This window comes from Indicator indicator, chromosome 25 (assembly GCF_027791375.1).
Source record: "Indicator indicator isolate 239-I01 chromosome 25, UM_Iind_1.1, whole genome shotgun sequence".
Taxonomy (NCBI): domain Eukaryota; kingdom Metazoa; phylum Chordata; class Aves; order Piciformes; family Indicatoridae; genus Indicator; species Indicator indicator.
In genome coordinates, this window is record NC_072034.1 from 16,279,851 (window position 1) to 16,300,813 (window position 20,963).

At 55.9% G+C, this 20,963-nt stretch overlaps 1 protein-coding gene across 1 annotated transcript in view; it reads left to right on the forward strand.

Moving 5' to 3' along the window:
- Positions 1-20,963, forward strand: part of PTPN13 (protein tyrosine phosphatase non-receptor type 13) — a 117,670-nt gene that overhangs the window by 16,989 nt on the left and 79,718 nt on the right. The window contains exons 5-6 of the mRNA XM_054392247.1: positions 433-526; positions 11,261-11,827. Of these exons, the coding sequence (XP_054248222.1) occupies positions 433-526; positions 11,261-11,827 (661 nt within the window). The remainder of the gene's footprint in view (positions 1-432; positions 527-11,260; positions 11,828-20,963) is intronic.

Below are 20,963 nucleotides of genomic sequence, written 5' to 3' on the forward strand. Positions count from 1 at the left end.
AGAGTGGAGATGAGGAAGAAATTGTTTCAAGTGAGGCTGGGGAGAGACTGGCACAGGTTGCCCAGGGAGGCTGTGGCTGCCTCCTGCCTGGAGGTGTTGAGGGCCAGGCTGGATGAGGCCTTGAGCAAGCTGTGCTGGTGGGAGGTGTCCCTGCCCATGGCAGGGGGTTGAAGCTGGATGAGCTTTCAGGTCCCTTCCAACCCAAGCCATTCTTTGTATGATTTCTCTGCTCTGGCCAGGCTGGAGGCAGGCAGAGCAGTGCTGTGGGCTGGAACTGGATAACCTTCAAGGTCCCTTCCACCCCAACCCAGTTGTGTGCACTTGAACATAGCTGTTTGTCCCTGGCTGATGTGCTCTTAGCTAAAGGACAGCTGCTTCATGCTGATGTGAGCTCTTCCAGTGCCTGACTTTGTGTTCCTGCCCCTCCTGCAGGTGGATCAACTCTCCTGCAATGGAGAGAGAAGGTTGCAGCCCGACAGGAGCCAGGCGATTCGGGAGAGGCTGAGGGGAAAAGGACTTCCCACAGGTGAGTGTTTCATGGCTGCAAGGCCTGTGGAGCACCAAGTCTTGGGTAGGTGTTGGGTAGTGGGAGGACTTGGTGGCACTCACAGAACTCTGGGGGTTCATTGTCTGGCTCAGTGTTTGTGATGGAGACATGAGAATGACTGTGGCAAGAAGTTCAGTGTCTCCTTCCAGCTCAGGCCTGATGGTAGGAACAGGTCTGAAAGGATCTCAGCCAAAACCTTTCTTTCTGGAGAAAGAGACTCTTCAGCTGAAGGCAGGTCAGCTAGAGGAGAAAGGAAGCAGCTTCCTACCTACCTCTAGATTCTGCTTGCTCTTCAGAGCTCTAGTTGCACACAGCCTCTTTCAAAGAATCAGAGAACTGTCAGGGCTGGAAGGGACCTCAAGGCTCAGCCAGTCCCAACCCCCTGCCATGGGCAGGGACACCTCACACCACAGCAGGTTGCTCACAGCCACATCCAGCCTGGCTGCAAAAACCTCCAGGGATGAGGCTTCCACCACCTCCCTGAGCAACCCCTGCCAGTCCTGCTAGCCCAGGTTGCTCAAGGCCCCATCCAGCCTGACCTTGAACACCTCCAGGTTGTAGGTTGGGACACCTTCCCTGCGTCCTAGGCAGCCCTGGACTCTATTCTCTGGTTTTTTCCTCTACTCCCTCTCTTTTTCCTGAAGAGAGCTGTGTGTTCCATCACAGTTCTGCTGTGCTTTGTCACTGTGAGGTGGATATGGAGGCTTCTTAGGGCTCTCCTGGTACTTTAGGAGGGTGTCTAGCAGCAGGACAAGTGGGAATGGTTTCAATCTGAGGGAGAATAGGTTTAGACTGGAGATTAGGAAGAAGTTCTTCAGTATGAGTGTGGTGAGACTTTGTAACAAGTCCAGAGAGGTTTTGGATGTCCTCTCCCTGGGGATGTTCAAGGCCAGGTTGGATGAGGCTAAATCTAGTTGAGAGGTGTCCCTGGCCACGACAGGGAGATTGGAACAAATGATCTCTGAGGTTCCTTCCAACCCAAACCATTCTGTGATTCTGATTCAGGGAGGTAAGGAAAGAAGAAACTAGAGGGGCAGGGAGGAGCCAGCCTGTACCAGAGGGCAGGGAGGAGCCAACCTGTTCCAGAGGACAGGATGTTGCCACTGTGGAGGAAAAGGGATGAAGTGCTGTAAGTGGACAGCTGATGCTGGCCATGACTTCATGAGATGTCCTTGATTAAGGTCAGTGGCCAGCTCTGTGCCAGGCTTCTCAGACAGGAGGATGGATTCCTGCAGAAGACTGCTCTTGTGTGGTTCTGGAAGGATGGTGAGGGCTTGGCAGGAGCTTGGCCCACCCTAGGTCACTGTGGCAGTGGGATGTGATCCTCAGGTGAGACCATTCCTGCCTTAAAGTGTTCCTCTCTGCATGGAGGATGTGGGTGCCAGAAGATGACATTAAGCACAAACACTGCCACCAGAAGTGTCAGTGACACAGGTTTTCATCTCCCTCACATTCCCTGTCCGCCTGTTCCCACCTGTCAGCTTGGAACACAATCACCTGGCTGCTGTGCTTCTGTGCAAGCAAGGGCTCAGTGAACTGCAGGAACTGAAATAAGGAGGCTGGGAGAGTTGTGGCTCTTCAGCCTGCAGAAGAGAAGGCTCCAGGGAGACCTCAGAGCAGCCTTGCAGTACCTGAAGGAGCTCCAGGAGAGCTGGGGAGGGACTTTGGATAAGGGCTGGGAATGCCAGGATGAGGGAGAATGGCTTTGAGCTGGGAGAGGGGAGAGTGAGAGTGGAGATGAGGAAGAAATTGTTTCAAGTGAGGGTGGGGAGACACTAGCACAGGTTGCCCAGGGAGGCTGTGGCTGCCTCCTGCCTGGAGGACCAGGCTGGATGAGGCCCTGAGCAAGCTGTGCTGGTGGGAGGTGTCCCTGCCCATGGCAGGCGGTTGGGACTGGATGAACTTTGAGGTCCCTTCCAACCCAGCCCAGTCCATGAATCTCTGAGTCTGGTGAGGCATTGATGGTCTTTATTGCTTGTTCTTGAGCTGACTCCTTTTGATGTCAAAGCTTCCTGTCAGTTCCCAGTCCTGCCCTGTGCTTAGGAACAGTTCCTGGGACAAGCTGTCCCTGGCTTCACTGCTCTGGCTGTTTTCTCAGGCTTTTTTGCTGGCTTCTTTTTCCTTCTTTTCCCAAACATTTCTGCAGGGATAGGAAAGATCTGTAGGAATACAGAACTTGGGACTGGGTCAGTCTAATTGCCAGGAGTTCCAAACCCTGCACTGCCTTTCTTTTACTAACTTCTCTCTAAGCTCTTTCTGAAAATGGATTCTTTCCCTGCTGGCCACCACTGGAGAAGGCTGGACCAGAACCTTGCAGTTCTGCTTGGGGAATTGATAGTTTATTATTCAGTTTCTTCTCAATTCCACTTTTGGCATGGTCACAGTTTCATGTTCCAAGGGCTGGAGCAGCTCTGCTGTGAGGCCAGGCTGAGGGAGCTGGGGGTGTTCAGCCTGGAGAGGAGAAGGCTCCAGGGGGTCCTTAGAGCTGCCTGCCAGGACCTGAAGGGATCCTGCAGGAAGGCTGCAGAGAGACTTTTCCTGAGGGTGTCTGAGACAGGCCAAGGGGAATGGTTTGAAGCTGAGGCAGAGCAGGGTTAGAGTGGAGCTGAGGAAGAAGTTCTTCAGTAGGAGGGTGGTGAGGCTCTGGTACAGGTTGCCCAGGGAGGCTGTGGCTGCCTCCTGCCTGGGGGTGTTCAAGGCCAGGTTGGATGAGGCCGTGAGCAGCCAAGTCCCCTGCCCCCCCCGAGCCCTCATCCCCTGCCCCCTGTTCCTCTGCCATCCATTGGAAGTACACACCTTGGCAGAGAGCCACCAAGTGAGGCAGCACAGGCAGTGAATGCTTGGTCTTCACTGGGCCAGTGCAGGCAGGATTTTGTCTGCATTGTTCCCAAGCTTGATTCTGAGGGTAAAAATTATTAAAAGGATGCTCTTCAGTACTTCATTGTTCTTATTTTGGTCAGGAATCCTGGAATGGTTTGGAAAGGCCCCTGAAGACCATCCAGTTCCAACCCCCTGCCATGGGCAGGGACACCTCCCACCAGCACAGCTTGCTCAAGGCCTCATCCAGCCTGGCCCTCAACACCTCCAGGCAGGAGGCAGCCACAGCCTCCCTGGGCAACCTGTGCCAGTCTCTCCCCACCCTCACTTGAAACAATTTCTTCCTCATCTCCACTCTCACTCTCCCCTCTCCCAGCTCAAAGCCATTGTCCCTCATCCTGGCACTCCCAGCCCTTGACCAAAGTCCCTCCCCAGCTCTCCTGGAGCCCCTTCAGGTCCTGCAAGGCTGCTCTGAGGTCTTCCTGGAGCCTTCTCTTCTCCAGGCTGAACAGCCCCAACTCTCAGCCTGTCCCCACAGGGAGGTTCTGCAGCGCTCTGATCATCTTGGTGGCCTCCTCTGGAGCCTCTCCAGCAGCTCCAGGTCCTTCTTGTGCTGGGACCCATAGAGCTGGAGGCAGTGCTGCAGGTGGGGTCTTAGCAGAGGGCAGAATCCTCTCCCTGTGCTGCTGCCCAGGCTGCAGCCCAGAACAGGTTTGGTTTCTGGGCTAGCAGTGACCATTGCCTGCTCAGCTGAATTTAATCCTGTGAACTGTCATCTGGCCTTCTCCTCATGGCTCCTCAGCCTCTGAGCTCATCATGACTATAATTAGTGCTGCTCCAGCCCACAGCTCACTTTTCCAGCCCTCTAAAAGCCATGCCCCAGGGCAGCTGCTCTCTGCTGCTATTGACAGGGTTTGCAGCAACAAATCACCAGCCCAGGACACAGAAAGTCATCAGCAGGCATTGAGTGGCCTTGAACCAGATGGGAGCTGCCTCAGTCACACAGGGCACCCCTGCCACAGGCTGCTCACTGGCTCTCAAATGCAGACCTCAGCTGGCCTGGCAAGTGGAGCTGAAATCATCACAGAATGGACTGGGCTGGAAGGGAGCTCCAAAGCTCCTCCAGGCCAACCCCCTGCACTCAGCAGGGACATCCTCCACTAGATCAGGTTGCCCACAGCCCTCTCCAGCCTCACCTGGAAGATCTCCAGCCATGGAGCCTCAACCACCTCCCTGGGCAACCTCTTGCAGTGTTGCAGCAGCCTCCTGGGGCAGAACTTGTTCCTCACATCCAAGCTCAATCTGCTCTGCTCTCATTTCAAACCATTGCCCCTGGGGCTGTCCCTGCAGGCCTTTGGCAACAGTCCCTCTGCAGCCTTCTTGGAGCCCCTTCAGCTACTGCAAGGCTGCTCTGAGCTCTGCCTGCAGCCTTCTCTTCTCCAGGTTCAACACCCCCAGCTCCCTCAGCCTGTCCCCATGGCAGAGCTGCCCTGAGCATTTTTGTGTCCCCCTCTGGAGCCTCTCCATCAGGTCCAGGTCCCTCCTGTGCTGAGGGCTCCAGCTCTGGCCCCAGCCCTGCAGGTGAGGTCTCCCCAGAGTAGAGCAGAGGGGCAGGATCCTCTCTCTCCAGCTCTGGCCACACTGCTTTGGATGCAGCCCAGGCTGCCCTTGGCCTTCTGTGCTGCAGTCTCACACTGCCTGCTCCTGGCCAGCTTCTCCCCCCCAGCACCCCCATGGTAAAGATCTTGTTTCTAACATCCCATCAGCCACTCAGGGCCCTTTTGCTCCTGATCAGTGAAATTTCTCCTGCATTCTGTTTCTCACTTCCTAGGCTGTGCTCCAGGTGTGGACTCCAGCAGCTTGCTCATACTCTTGCTGAATGCAGCAAGCACACAGATGGAAGTGATCATAACCAGAAACCCCAAACTTAATTCCATTGACTGGAAAAAAAAAATCTCCTCTGGAAGCACAGTGCTGGGATTCTTCCTTCCCACTGGCTCCTCAGTACTGCAAAACAAAATGAACTGAGTAGGTGGAGAGCAACTTCCAGAGCTCAGTGAAGCTTAAATAGAAGCCAGATGAAGATTTGTTGGCTTGGCCTTTAAAAAAAGTTAGTCCCCTCAAGCTCCAGAAGCCAAGGCTGTTTGCTTCCAGTGCCTGGTTGTGCTTGCAGCTGGCAGTGCTGGGGCTGAGTGTTGGTTGGGAGCTTTTACATGTGAGCTTTTAGATGGAATCAACAGGAGCCAGCAATGGTCCCTGGCAGCTGTGTGCTGAGCTGCATCCAGAGCAGGGAGAGCAGCAGCACAGGGAGGGGATTCTGCCCTCTGCTCTGCTCTGCTCAGACCCCACCTGCAGCACTGCCTCCAGCTCTGGGGCCCCCAGCACAGGAAGGACCTGGAGCTGCTGGAGTCAGAGATGTGCACAGAGATGATCCAGGACCTGGAGCACCTCTTCTATAAAGACAAAAGGGGAACTGGTGATCAGAGGGCTGGAGAACCTCCCCTGTGGGCACATCCTGGCAGAGTTGTGGCTGTTCAGCCTGGAGAAGAGAAGGCTCCAGGCAGACCTTAGAGCAGCCTTGCAGTACCTGAAGGGGCTCCAGGAGAGCTGGGGAGGGACTTTGGAGAGCTGGGCTGGGAGTGCCAGGATGAGGGACAATGGCTTTGAGCTGGGAGAGGGGAGACTGAGAGTGGAGATGAGGGTTGAGAGTGAGGGTGGGGAGAGACTGGCACTGGATGTCCAGGGAGGCTGTGGCTGCCCCCTCCCTGGAGGCCAGGCTGGCTGGGACCTTGGTTCCTGGTGCTCTGGGCTGTTTTCTGGAGGAGCCATCGCAGTCCCCAGGAGGGTGCAAATCCTTCTGCTGGGTTTAGAGCTCAGCTGTTCCTCACAGAGCTTGCAGGCAGCCCCTGTGCCCAGCTCTCTCCTCCCCTCCCACAGCAGGACTGTGTTTTGGGAGCCAGGCTGTGCTTCACAATTCCCAGGAGCAAAAAGCAGAAGGAGGCCATTCCAAGCCTGCAGCCCACAGGCCACATCTGGCTCTGTTGACTCCTGCTTGGCTCTTAGCCTGCCCGAAAGGGATTGCAAATCCAACTCCTCCAGCAGCTACCCACTCATGTTTGAGGAGCTAACCACATTGTCTTGGGACAGAGAGTCCTGTGTTGTTGTGTTCTCTGGATGGGGATGATGTGAGAGAAGGTTTTGAACCTCCTCTGTCATCATTTCCTCTCTGCAGCCCTTCCTCTCTGGCAGGGCTGCTCTGGGCTTTCACACAGGGGCAGTGTCTGTCTGGCCCCTCCAGCCCCTCTCTGCTGCTCCCCACACCCCTGTGTGTCTATCACAGAATGGGAGGGGGTGGAAGACACCTCTGGGGATCATCCAGTCCAACCCCCCTGCCAAGCAGCATCACCTAGGAGGTCCCCCAGGAACACATCCAGGTGGGTTCTGAATGTCCCCAGAGATGGAGACTCCACCACCCCTCTGGGCAGCCTGCCCCAGGGCTCCCTCACCCTTACATTACAGAAGATCCTCCTCATGTTCAGATGAACTTCTGATGTTCCACTTTGTGCCCTGAGCCCTTGTCCTGTCCCTGGGCACCACTGAACAAAGCCTGGCCCCATCCTCCTGACCCCCAGCCTTGGAGTATTGATCAGCATTGATCAGATCCCCCTCAGGCTGCTCTTCTGCAGGCTAACAGCCCCAGGGCTCTCAGCCTCTCCTCACCAGAGCTCTTGCAGTGCCCTCAGCAGCTCTGCAGCCCTTTGCTGTGCCCTCTCCAGCCAGTCCCTGCCCTTCTTGAGCTGGGGAGCCCAGAACTGGCCCCAGACCTCCAGCTGTGGCCTCAGCAGGGCAGAGCAGAGGGGGAGGAGAACCTCTCTCACCTGCTGGCCACACTCCTCTTGATGCACCCCAGGAGCCCCTTGGCCTTCTTGGCCACCAGGGCACACTGCTGGCTCAGGGTCACCCTCTTGGCCCCCAGCACTCCCAGCTCCCTTTCCCCAGAGCTGCTCTCCAGCAGCTCAGCCCCAACCTGTGCTGCTCCCTGGGGTTGCTCTTCCCCAGCTGCAGGACTCTCTCCTTGCCCCTGTTGAATGCCACTGGATTTCTATACCTACAAACTGTGCTGAAATGGAGCAGGAGCAGGTGCTGGGTGCTGTGCAAGCCAGGGCTGGTAATCAGGCGGCCTTCAGCTGGAGGTGCCTGTGATAGTCCTGACCAGTTCTGTGCTTCCCCAGTGATTGATTAATTACCTGGATCACCAAACTGCTGCACAACTAATTGCAGAGAGGCTGAACTGAGTGAGGAGCAGACAGCAACTCCCATGTTTAGAGGAAATGCAACCAAAGTGCTGTCACTGTGAGTAAAAGATGGTTTGTGACTGGCTCTGGTGTCAGGGGATGGAGTTGCTGAAGCCACCAAAGGAAGAAGAGGGCAGATCCTTGGTCATCTATCAAATGTTACACAAAATCATAGAATTGTTGTGGTTGGAGAAGACCTCCAAGGTTATCCAGTCCAACCATCAACCCAACCCCACCATGGCCATCAAACCATGGCCCCAGGTGCCATGGCCACAGCTTTCTTGAACACCTCCAGGCATGGGGACTCCACCACCTCCCTGGGCAGCCTCTGCCAATCCCTGACCACTCTGGCAGCAAAGAAATTTTTCCTCCTCTCCAACCTAACCCTCCCCTGGCAAAATTTCAGGCCTTTGCCTTTCTTCCTATGACCTGAGAGCAGAGCCCAAGCCCCACCTGGCTGCAGCCTCCTCTCAGGGAGCTGCAGAGAGCAATGAGGTCTCCCTGAGCTCAGCCTCCTCTTCTCCACACCAAACACCCCCAGCTCCCTCAGCTGCTCCTCCCCAGCCCTCTTCTCCACACCCTTCCCCACCTTTCTTGCCCTTCCCCAGCCCTGCTCCAGCTCCTCAAGGTCCTTCTTGCAGAGAGAGGTCCAAATCTGAGCCCAGCACTCAAGCTGTGGCCTTCCCAGTGCCAGGATCAGAGGGCACAGTCCCAGTCCCTGCCCTGAAGATCTGCTGGTGGAAGGTGTGTGGAAGGTTGGATTTTCATGTTGGCCCCACAAGGGAATTCTGTTGTGAGCTCCTGGTGCTTTGGTTGTTGTGTTTGTCTCTGTTCCCTCCCAAAGTGTGAGACTCTGGAGTCAGGCAATTACCCCTAATTGCATTTGGATTCTTCACAGTAATTAGGGATAATTGCACTCATGTAAGATGAAGGAGAGGATAAACACCCAGGGGCAGGATGGGAGATGAGGAAGCCAGGTGCTGACTGCTGAGATGAGCCTGGAGAGGAGTTCAGATCAGCAGAGCAGTAAGTGGGGAAGGGGGAGAAGGAGCCTCTGGACTACTCTCTGCTCTGCTGTCTTCATGGCTTGTCTGTCACGATAGCATCACACACTGGTGGGGCTGGAAGGGACCTCCAGAGAGCATCCAGTCCAACCCCCCTGCCAGAGCAGGGGCACCCAGGGCAGAGCACACAGAACACATCCAGGAGGGTCTGGAAAGTCTCCATGGAAGGAGACTCCACAACCTCTCTGGGCAACCTGCTCCAGGCCTCCAGCACCCTCAGAAGTTTCTCCTCCTGTTGAGGTGGAACTTCCTGGGTTCCAGTTTGTGTCCATTACCATTTGTCCTATCCCAGGACACCACTGACCAGAGCCTGGCCCCTGCTGCTTGCCCCCCACCCTTCAGCTGTTGATAGACATTGATCAGATCCCTCTCAGCCTTCTCCTCTCCAGACTAACCAGCCCCAGGGCTCTCAGCCTTTCCTCACCATAAATCTTCCAGGCCCTTCATCATCCTCATGGCCTCCTTTGGATTCTTTCTCCTGTATTTCCCTCTGCCTCCTCACAGAGAAGTCTCCATGCTGTTACACCCTTGGGAACTGAAGGATGAAGTAGCTCTTTGTGGTCTCAAGGGAGGTTCTTGATGTGTGTAGTGGAGCAAAGATGCTTTAGGTAGGTCTCCAGAGTTTGCAATATGAATCCAAACCACTTTTTAAAGGAAGGTCATAACAGGAGTCTCCAGCCATTGAAGTTTAGACACAGCAGTTCCATCATCCAGTCAGGTTCCTTCTGGTCATTGGTTGGATCTTTATCCTTCATGCAGAGTTGGTTACTGCTGGCTCTGCCTTTCCTGTGCCCAAGTATTGCACCAGGAAAGCTGGGGGAAAACCTAACTGCAACTGAGGGAAAGTAAATGAGGCCAAGTGCAGCTGGGTCAGGGCAATCCCAACCACAATTCCAGGCTGGGTGAGGGGTGGCTGCAGAACAGCCTGGAGGAGAAGGCCTTGGGGGTGTCAGGTGGTGACAAACTGCCCAGGAGCCAGCAAAGGTCCCTGGCAGCCCAGAGCCAGCTGTGTGCTGAGCTGCATCCAGAGCAGGGAGAGCAGCAGCACAGGGAGGGGATTGCTGGCTCCTGTCCAGCCTCTCCCCACCAGGCACCCCCAAGTCTTTCTCTGCAGGGCTGCTCTCAGCTTCCATTCTTTCAGCTTCTCTATGACAGTGTCCTTGCTTTTTCAGTTGCTAAGGCTTGGTTGTAGTGTTGTCCCAAATCTGAGGTGGTGGAGTTGCCACCACCACCCCATCAGGGCCTTTCCTGCCCAGAACAAATATCTTGACTCTGAGTCTCAAGTGGGTTTTGCACAGCAGGTGGAAAAATCCAAATTTGGGACAACTTTTGCTCATGATTTTTCCGTGAGCATTTAAGAAATAAAATGTCTGTTGGATAGGAAGTAGTTGGAGTTCTGCCTTTGGCTGAGGAGCCCTTTCACTGGTCCTCTCCATGTCAAGGCAGGGAGCAGTCCAATGCCATTGACTAAGGGTAAGGGGAGAGTCCTGCAGCTGGGGAAGAGCAACCCCAGGGAGCAGCACAGGTTGGGGCTGAGCTGTTGGAGAGCAGCTCTGGGGAAAGGGAGCTGGGAGTGCTGGGGGCCAAGAGGGTGACCCTGAGCCAGCAATGTGTCCTGGTGGCCAAGAAGGCCAAGGGGCTCCTGGGGTGCATCAAGAGGAGTGTGGCCAGCAGGTGAGAGAGGTTCTCCTCCCCCTCTGCTCTGCCCTGCTGAGGCCACAGCTGGAGCACTGTGTCCAGTGCTGGGCTCCCCAGTTCAAGAGGAGCAGGGAACTGCTGGAGAGGGCACAGCAAAGGGCTGCAGAGCTGCTGAGGGCACTGCAAGAGCTCTGGTGAGGAGAGGCTGAGAGCCCTGGGGCTGTTAGCCTGCAGAAGAGCAGCCTGAGGGGGATCTGATCAATGCTGATCAATACTCCACAGGCTGGGGGTCAGGAGGATGGGGCCAGGCTTTGTTCAGTGGTGCCCAGGGACAGGACAAGGGCTCAGGGCACAGAGTGGAACATCAGAAGTTCATCTGAACATGAGGAGGATCTTCTGTAATGTAAGGGTGAGGGAGCCCTGGGGCAGGCTGCCCAGAGGGGTGGGGGAGTCTCCATCTCTGGGGACATTCAGAACCCACCTGGATGTGTTCCTGGGGGACCTCCTAGGTGATGCTGCTTGGCAGGGGGGTTGGACTGGATGATCCCCAGAGGTGTCTTCCACCCCCTCCCATTCTGTGATAGACACACAGGGGTGTGGGGAGCAGCAGAGAGGGGCTGGAGGGGCCAGACAGACACTGCCCCTGTGTGAAAGCCCAGAGCAGCCCTGCCAGAGAGGAAGGGCTGCAGAGAGGAAATGATGACAGAGGAGGTTCAAAACCTTCTCTCACATCATCCCCATCCAGAGAACACAACAACACAGGACTCTCTATCCCCAGAGGTCCCTTCCAGCTCCTCCCATTGTGTGGTTGTGTGTGGTGTGTGCTCAGCACAGAGTGGAGCAGTCCCCACCTCATGGCTCCAGTGCAGCTCACGTCTCTCCGTGTCTCCTCCTTGCAGGAAAACCCTTGGTGGCCACTGCAGCTGATGGGCACAGAGCTCCCTTCTGCCAGCAGCCCACACTCAACAAAGGACTCAGCAAGTCCCTGGGGTTTCTTTCCATCAGAGGGACACAAGGGGAGGAAGAGTTCTTCCAGGGCATCGCTGCAGATTCCAGCTCGGGGCAGGAGGATGTTTTCTGCCCTCAGCGGTGCGGAGGCAGCGAGCTGGGGAGGAAAGGTCACCTCCAGGCGGCTGCTGCTCCCCCCAGGCGGAAAGTGTGGGCTTCCTCCACGGACCTGCTGGCCTCCACTGAGCAGGCAGCTGAGAGGGAGCGTGCTGGGGGCTGCCATGGGCACAGCCATCAGTGGGAGGTGCTCCCAGCACGGACTTGTGCTGCTGCCAGGAGCAAGGAAGCCAGGTACTCCGACGGCAGCCTCGCCATGGATGTCTTCGGCCCTCAGAAGCTGGAGCCAGGGCGCCACGGGCCTGAGACGTCGACTGCTGCTGCCATCTCCAGTGCCTTTGACAGGATCAGGGAGAGGCAGAAGAAGCTGCAGCTGCTGAGGGAAGCTATGAATGTAGAAGGTCAGTGAAGCTTTTTGATGTCTTGAGTATTCCAGTCAGTAAACACAGGTTTCTTCTTAGCATGAAGCTGAGTTCTCTTGCAGCAGCTCTGCAATGTGCCAAGGGCTTCACTTCAGGTGTCTGGGCTGCAGCCAGAGGAGTGTGGGCAGCAGGGCAGGAGAGGGGATTCTGCCCCTTGGCTCTGCTCTGCTCTGCTCAGACCTCACCTGCAATCCTGCCTCCAGCTCTGGTGTCCCCAGCAGAAGAAGGACACAGAGCTGCTGCAGGGAGATTTCTCCAGCTGAACCCCAAGATGATTCAATCCTCTCTTTCTGGTTCCTCTCCACTTGCTGCTCTCCGCCTCATGCAGTCAGCAAGAAGGGGCAGTCATGTTCTGGTTGCAGAGCTAAAGTCTTCCGGGTCTTTATCCCTTGACTCTGCTCTTGCTGAGACCCTGCCTCCAGTTCTGGTGAGGTCCTGGTGTCCCCAGACCTCACCTGGAGTACTGCATCCAGGTCTGGAGCCCTCAATATAGGAAGGACGTGGACCTGATGGAGAAGGTCCAGAGGAGGCCACAAAGATGTTCCAAGGGCTGGAGCAGCTCTGCTGTGGGAACAGGCTGAGGGAGCTGGGGGTGTGCAGCCTGGAGAGGAGAAGGCTCCAGGCAGACCTCAGAGCTGCCTGCCAGGACCTGAAAGCATCCTGCAGGAAGGCTGCAGAAGGACTCTTCCTGAGGGTGTCTGAGACAGGCCAAGGGGAATGGTTTGAAGCTGAGGCAGAGCAGGGTTAGAGTGGAGCTGAGGAAGAAGTTCTCCTTGAGAGGTGTCTCTGCCCATGGCAGGGAGATCGGAGTGGATGACCTTGTAAACTTGGGATAGGAAGTGAGAGCAGAGTCAGATCCTGCTTGTGATGTGCCAGAAGGTGATACTTGGTCATCTAAGGTGGGTCATAGATTCATAGAATGGCTTGGGTTGGAAAGGACCTTAAAGATCATCCAGTTCTAACCTCCTTGCCATGGGCAGGGACACCTCCTAGTAGTGCAGGTTGCTCAAGGCCTCATCCAGCCTGGCACTGAGCTGGCACAGTTGTTAGCTCAGGTGCTTTCAGAATCCCTGAACTCATGGCTGCCTGTCTGTTGGGTAACAGAAATGACTGTGTGGGAACCCCCAGCTTCTCCCTTCCTGTCAAGAGGAAGGGGAGATGCTGAAGCCTTTTATCAAGGTTTAATATCTACAAATGCCTCTCCATGCTTCTTGTGGCCATCACAGATGCCACAGAATCCCAGCCCCCACAGATGACAGAATCCCAGCCTGCCAGCTTGGAAGGGACCCCAAGGACCCTCTGCTCCAACCCCCCTAGGTCCCAGTGCAGCTGCAATCAGCTGGCTCAGCACCCTGGCAGGATGAGGCTCAAACTGTGCCATGGATGGGACTCCACTGCTGCCCTTGGGAGATGATTCCAGTGTCTGACTGTGCTCATGGGGAAACATTTTCCTCTGGAGCCCAATGGGAATGTCCCCAGCAGGACCTTGTCCCCATCCCCCCTTGTCTTTGCCATGGAGCTCCTTGTCCAGAGGGAGTCTCCATCCTGCTGGCAGCCACCCTCCATGTGCTGCTGAGAAGGTCTCCCCTCAGCCTTCCCTTCTCCAGGCTGCAGTTAACATGGGGGGGTCAGTTCTTTCTCTCCTGTTCCTGTGAGCATTATGCTGCAGAAAGGAGCAGTTCCTGAAGTGCCACAGGCAATTTGAAAAGCTCCTCTGCCTTGGGGACAAGTTGTGCAGAGCAGACAGCTGGAGTTTGGTGTGGTACCAGATTAGCCTCTTCCATGGTCACCTGAAGGGGTGCTCAGAGGTAGAAGCAGTGCTGTGGAGATCCCATGACTGATCTCAGCAGTTCACTGAGGTGCCTGGTGAGGTTCTGGAAGGTTAGCTGGTTCTGATTTAAGAGTCTGAGGCTGAAGGGGACCAGCTCAGGTGTGAGTCAGCTGGGACCTTTGGAGATAGGCAGGTGTCAGAGCTTAGGAGGAGGCCACTCCCTGCCTTGGGCAAGCTCAGCAGCCTTGGTATTGGGGAGTGCAGCTTTGTGTTGCACAAGAGCAAGCCCAAGAGCTTGACCAAACCCCTGGGTGAGCAAGAGTTGATCATTCTCACTCAAACAGATCAGGAGGCACCACCTGACAAAGCCCAACGTGCCCCTGCTGTGCCAGCTGAGATAGCTCAGGTGGCTGAAACTGCTGGGGGGAAAGTGCAAAGCAAACTGCCAGCTGGGGCCTGAGATTCACAGGAGCTGAGTGACAAATCTCTGTGGGCAAGACTGAAGCAAGAGCTGATGACTCACTGCCCAGCCTTCTGAACCCACACTGCTTGCTAGAGTGAGAAGGAAATTCTTGGCAGTGAGGGTGGGGAGACACTGGAACAGGTTGCCCCAGGGAGGTTGTGGATGTCCCCTCCCTGGAGGGGTTCAAGGCCAGGTTGGATGAGGCCTTGAGCAAGCTGTGCTGGTGGGAGGTGCTGGATAAGCTCCAGGAGGGCTGGAGAACCTCCCCTGTGGACTCAGTTGGGAGGGTTGGGGCTGTTGAGCCTGGAGAAGAGAAGGCTGCAGGGAGACCTCAGAGCAGCCTTCCAGCACCTGAAGGGGCTCCAAGAGAGCTGGGGAGGGACTTTGGACAAGGGCTGGGAGTGCCAGGCTGAGGGACAATGGCTTTGAGCTGGGAGAGGGGAGATGAGGAAGAAATTGTTTCAAGTGAGGGTGGGGAGAGACTGGCAGAGGTTGCCCAGGGAGGCTGTGGCTGCCCCCTCCCTGGAGGTGTTCAGGACCAGGCTGGATGAGGCCCTGAGCAAGCTGTGCTGGTGGGAGGTGTCCCTGCCCATGGCAGGGGTTGGAACTGGATGAGCTTTGAATTCCCTTCTGACCCAACCCATTGGATGAGTCTGTGAACATTGTCAGCCTGGTGAGTGCAGGCCTAGGTCACAGCAGTCACTGCAGAGAGCCTCTGCTCTCACCTGGCTGGTGGTGGTCAGCCCTGGAACTGTAGAACCTTGGACTCTGTGCCTTAAACTTGGCCACAGAAAAACCTTTCCTCCCCAGACTACAAAGGGGCTTAGGTGACACATGTGGTCTACTTCTGCTTTAACTTCTTTTGGGTTCAGCTTTGCTGTTGTTCATAGTGCTTCAAGGAGCTGCCTCTCTTGGCAAAGGAAAACCTTCTCCAGGCCAGGCTCAGCCCTGCCAAGCTTTTCCCTCCCAGCAGATGTTTACCATCCAGATTAGAAACTGAGGAAGAGTGGAGTTTATAGTGGAAGGAGTGACAGAGCTTTAATTACAGCTGGAATGCTCTGGAGGGCTTGGCAGTGAGCTGCAGACCATCCCCAGTGCTCTATAACCTGCAGGGAAAACATCTCAGATGGAGCCTCCCCAGCCTGGCAAAGAGCTCAGAATCACAGAATCAACCAGATTGAAAAAGACCTCAAAGATCATCAAGTCCAACCTATTACCTAATACCTAACACTTCCTGACAACTAAACCATGGCACCAGTGTGGCCAGCAGGAGCAGGGAAGTCATTCTGTCCCTGGACTCAGCACTGGTACTGTGTCCAGTTCTGGGCTCCTCAATTCGAGAATGACGTTCTGATACTTGAACAAGTCCAGAGAAGGGAAACAAGGCTGGGGAGGGGTCTGGGGCACAAGGCTGGGGAGGGGTCTGGGGCACAAGGCTGGGGAGGGGTCTGGGGCACAGCCCTCTGAGAAGAGGCTGAGGGAGCTGGGGGTGTTCAGCCTGGAGAAGAGGAGGCTCAGGGCAGACCTCATTGCTCTCTACAACTACCTGCAGGGAGGTTGTAGCCAGGTGGGGCTTGGGCTCTGCTCCCAGGCAAGCAGTGACAGAAGGAGGGGACACAGTCTCAAGCTGCGCAGGGGAGGTTTAGGCTGGAGGTGAGAGAAAGTTCTTCCCAGCAAGAGTAGTTGGCCGTGGAAGGTGCTGCCCAGGGAGGTGGTGGAGTCCCCATCCCTGGAGGTGTTCCAAACCATCCTGGATGTGGCTGCAGACTCTGCACTGTAACCCACAGGCAAAACATGGGTGGAACCTCCCAAGCCTTCCAAAGAATTCAGGGACTTGCTGGTTTCAGGTCCTCTGCCCAGCTTCAGGGCTGAGGTTGTTTTATCTGTTGGAAACCAAAGGTGGTTGCTAACATGGAACACCACCAAGCACCAGTACAAGCCTAGGGCTTAGTCTGCTGGAGGGGAGCTCCACAGAGATTGACCTTGGAGTGCTGGTGGGTAGTAAGTTCTCCATGGGACACCCATGAGCCCTTGTGGCCAAGAAGGCCAATGGCATCCTGGGGTGCATGAAGAGGAGTGTGGCCAGCACGTCAGGAGAGGTTTTCCTCCCTCTACTCAGCTGGAGTTAGACCACACCTTGGCTATTGAGTCCAGTTCTGGGCTCTCCAGTTCAAGAGGGACAGGGAAATACTGGAGAGAGTCCAAGGGAGGCTGTGAGGATGATGAAGGGCCTGGGACATGTCTGGTGAGGAAAGGCTGAGAGCCCTGGGGCTGGTTAGCCTGGGGAGGAGAAGGCTGAGAGGGATCTGATGAATGTCTACAAATACCTGAAGGGTGGGGGACAAGAATCATAGAATCAACCAGGTTGGAAGCAGGGGCCAGGCTCTTTGCAGTGGTGTCCTGGGACAGGACAAGGGGCAGTGGGTGTAAACTCAGTCAGAGGAAGCTCCACCTCAACATGAGGAGAAACTTTGGTGTGAGGGTGCTGGAGGCCTGGAGCAGGCTGCCAGAGAGGTTCTGGAGTCTCCTGCTCTAGAACCTTTCCAGCCCTGCCTGGATGTGTTCCTGTGTGCCCTGCTCTAGGTGCCCCTGCTCTGGCAGGGGGTTGGACTGGATGATCTCCAGAGGTCCCTTCCAACCCCTAACATTCTGCCCAGGGAGGTTTGTGGCTGCCCTCTCCCTGGAGGTGTTGAGGCCTTGAGCAATCTGTGCTTTCTAGGTCACAGGACAGTAGAAATGAGCTGGCTCAGCACCCTGGCAGGATGAGTCTTAAGCTGTCCAATGGAAGGGACTCCACTGCTTCTTGGAGAAGAGAAGGCTCCAGGGAGACCTCAGAGCAGCCTTCCAGTACCTGAAGGGGCTCCAGGAGAGCTGGGGAGGGACATTGGACAAGGGCTGAGAGTGCCAGGATGAGGAGAAATGGCTTTGAGCTGGGAGAGGGGAGAGTGAGAGTGGAGATGAGGAAGAAATTGTTTCAAGTGAGGGTGGGGAGAGACTGGCAGAGGTTGCCCAGGGAGGCTGTGGCTGCCTCCTGCCTGGAGGTGTTGAGGGCCAGGCTGGATGAGGCCTTGAGCAAGCTGTGCTGGTGGGAGGTGTCCCTGCCCATGGCAGGGGGTTGGAACTGGCTGAGCTTTGAGGTCCCTTCCAACCCAGCCCTGTCTATGGATGTTAGATGTTTAGCCAGATGGGGGGAAGGGAGGGAAACTGCTCTCTCAGTTCAGTTGTGATCTGTTCTGCACACTGAGGACAGGCTCCAAAAATAAGTCTTCAGCTTGCCAAGAGGTGCCAGGGGAAGTTCTGCCTCTCCACCGTTGCTCTTCATCCTTGGGTTTGTTTAGGTGTTGTGAGCTCAGGCAGAGCTGTTTAGAGCTCTGAAGCCTGCAGGTGTTAAACCCAACAGTTTGCCTGCACCAGGAGAACAGCTCTGAGTTTTGTTGTTCTTCTGTAGCTTGCAGTTGTTGCCTGACACCAAGAGTTAGTGCCTGGCTGCAGAGGGGAAGTCACAATCTGTCAGCTGCTCTGCCTGGCTCCCAGCTTTCCCTCCTCACCCACTGAGGCTGAGTCTATCTTCTGAGAGTGAGGAAACACAGCTTCACTTCTCCTGTCTCAGGCTCACCTTCACATGGCACAGCACTCAGGTCAAGGCTGGCAGCCTGTAGCCTTCTGTGGCTCTCGGATATTTGCTTGGGCAGCTCCTCAGCCCTCCCTTACCTTCAGTGTGTGCAGAATTCCAAGGGAAATTTGGTTCAGTGGTACTGGAGTTGAGTGGGAATCCTTTTTGACATGCAGTTTGGCTTGTGAGGGGCATGGAATCATCACAGGATCACAAAATGTCAGGGCTTGGAAGGGACCTCAGAAGCTCATCCAGTCCAACCCCCTGCCAGAGCAGGGGCCCCCAGGGCAGGTCCCACAGGAACACATCCAGGTGGGGTTTGAACATCTCCAGAGCAGGAGACTCCACAACCTCCCTGGGCAGCCTGCTCCAGGGCTCTGCACCCTCCCAGGGACAAACTTTTCCCTTCTGTTCCTGTGGCACCTCCCCTGCTCCAGCTTGCCCCCAGTGCCCCTTGTGCTGTCCTTGGCCATCCCTGAGCAGAGCCTGGCTCCAGCCCTGCACAGCTTTATCCCCAGCAATGAGGGCAGCCCTCAGGCTCCTCTGCTCCATGTTAAAGAGCTCCAGCTCTCTCAGCCTGGCCTTGGAAGGAAGGAAATTCTGTTACTTGGAGAAGCCCTCTGAGATCAACTAACTCCAACCTCCAACCCAACCCCACCATGGCCACCAAACCATGGCCCCAGGTGCCATGGCCACAGGTTTCTGGAACACCTCCAGGGATGGGGACTCCACCACCTCCCTGGGCAGCCTCTGCCAATCCCTGACCACTCTGGCAGCAAAGAAATTTTTCCTCCTCTCCAACCTAACCCTCCCCTGGCACAATTTCAGGCCATTGCCTCTCCTTCTATCCCCTGAGACTAGGGAGCAGAGCCCAAGCCCCACCTGGCTGCAGCCTCCTCTCAGGGAGGTGTAGAGAGCAGTGAGGTCTCCCCTCAGGCTGAGGGAGCTGCAGGAGGGAGCAGGGTGTGCAGCTTCCCTGGGTGCTGGTGGAACACAGGAGCACAAAAGCAGTTGGGAGGGGGTGGGACTGTGGCTGGCTGTGGTTGAACAGCATTGAGGGAGGAAAAAGAGAGGAGGATACCAAAAACCTGAGCTCAGCTGAAGCTTTGGAATGCTGGCTCAGGGTGGGGGGATGGGGGTGGGTTGGGAACATTCCCAAGCCTTTGGTGAATGTTTTTGCAGTTGGGAAGCATGTGGATTGCACAGCCTCAGCCTGTGTTTATCTCTCTTTCTTTTTACCTTGGATTTCTCCAGCTGAACCCCCAGATGATTCAATCCTCTCTTTCTGGTTCCTCTCCACTTGCTGCTCTCCGCCTCATGCAGTCAGCAAGAAGGGGCAGTCATGTTCTGGTTGCAGAGCTAAAGTCTTCCGGGTCTTTATCCCTTGACTCTGCTCTTGCTGAGACCCTGCCTCCAGTTCTGGTGAGGTCCTGGTGTCCCCAGACCTCACCTGGAGTACTGCATCCAGGTCTGGAGCCCTCAATATAGGAAGGACGTGGACCTGATGGAGAAGGTCCAGAGGAGGCCACAAAGATGCTCCAAGGGCTGGAGCAGCTCTGCTGTGAGGCCAGGCTGAGGGAGCTGGGGGTGTGCAGCCTGGAGAGGAGAAGGCTCCAGGCAGACCTCAGAGCTGCCTGCCAGGACCTGAAAGCATCCTGCAGGAAGGCTGCAGAAGGACTCTTCCTGAGGGTGTCTGAGACAGGCCAAGGGGGAATGGTTTGAAGCTGAGGCAGAGCAGGGTTAGAGTGGAGCTGAGGAAGAAGTTCTCCTTGAGAGGTGTCTCTGCCCATGGCAGGGAGATTGCTATCCCCCCCCCCCCACGCGTCCACCTGGGAAGGATGAATGCTCCAGGCTGACCTCAAGCTGGCCGGCAGACCTGAAAGCCATCCTGCTAGGTAAGGCTGCAGAAGACTCCTTCCTGAGTGTGTCCCCTGAACAGGCCAAGGGAAAAAGGTTGTGTGGAAGCCTGAGCAGACGCATGGTTAGGAGTTTGCTTAGGAAGAAGTTCTCCTTGAGAGGTGGCCTCTCCTTTGCAGGGAGGATGGAGTAGATGACATTTAAAGTCCCTTCCAACCTAAGCCATTCAGTGGTTCCTCATTTTATTCTGCAATGTCAAGACATCAGAGTGCTGCCACTGAGGGCACTGTGCTTCTCCACAGGGCTTCCCTAGTGAGCTTGAGGTCAGCCAGGATCAAGTTCATCAACTAAAATGTGAGTCATAGAACTGTCAGAGCTGGAAGGGAGCTCAAGGCTCAGCCAGTCCCAACCCCCTGCCATGGGCAGGGACACCTCACACCACAGCAGGTTGCTCACAGCCACATCCAGCCTGGCTGCAAAAACCTCCAGGGATGAGGCTTCCACCACCTCCCTGGGCAACCTCTGCCAGGCTCTCACCACCCTCCTGCCCAACAACTTCTTCCTCACATCCAATCTCAAGCTCCCCACTTCTACTTTTGCTCCATCCCCCCCACTCCTATCCCTCCCTCACCCCCTCCAAAGTCCCTCCCCAGCTTTCTTGGAGCCTCCTTCAGATGCTGCAAGGCCACCAGAAGGTCTCCTGGCAGCCTTCTCCTCTCCAGCCTGCACAACCCCAACTCTCTCAGGCTGTCCTCAGAGCAGAGCAGCTCCAGCCCTCTGCTCATCCTCAGGGCCCTTCTCTGGACACCTTCCAGCCCCTCCAGAGCCTTCCTGGAAGAGAGGCTCCAGACCTGGCCCCAGAGCTGCAGGTGGGGTCTGAGCAGAGTGGAGCAGAGGGGGAGAATCCCCTCCCTGGCCCTGCTGGCCACACTTCTCTTGCTGCAGCCCAGGCTCTGCTTGGCTCTCTGGGCTGCAAGTGCTCCCTGCTGGCTCCTGCTCAGCTTCTCATCCCCCAGCACCCCCAAGTCCCTCTCCTCAGGGCTGCTCTCCAGCCAGTCCCTGTCCAGCCTGGATCTGTGCTTGGGATTGCCCTGCTGCAGCTGCAGGACCTTGCCCTTGGTCTGGTTTGTGAAAGAAGTTGGTGACAGCCACTTGGTAAAGCATTGTCCTTGGAGAAAGTCCTCACCTGCAGCTATCAGAGATGGGTTTGTAGCCCAGAGGAGAGGGCGAGTTTCATCTGCAGCTCTCCCAGGGTTTGCACTGTGTGAGTCTGGGGGATGCAGATAAGCCCTTAACTATGAAATTAATTTTCCTGACTCATGTTAAGATCCAGGGAGGCTGTGGCTGCCCCTGGAAGGCTGTGTGGGTTTGTTTGCTTTGTGCACTTGTTGTCTGCCAGTCCTTAGCAGAG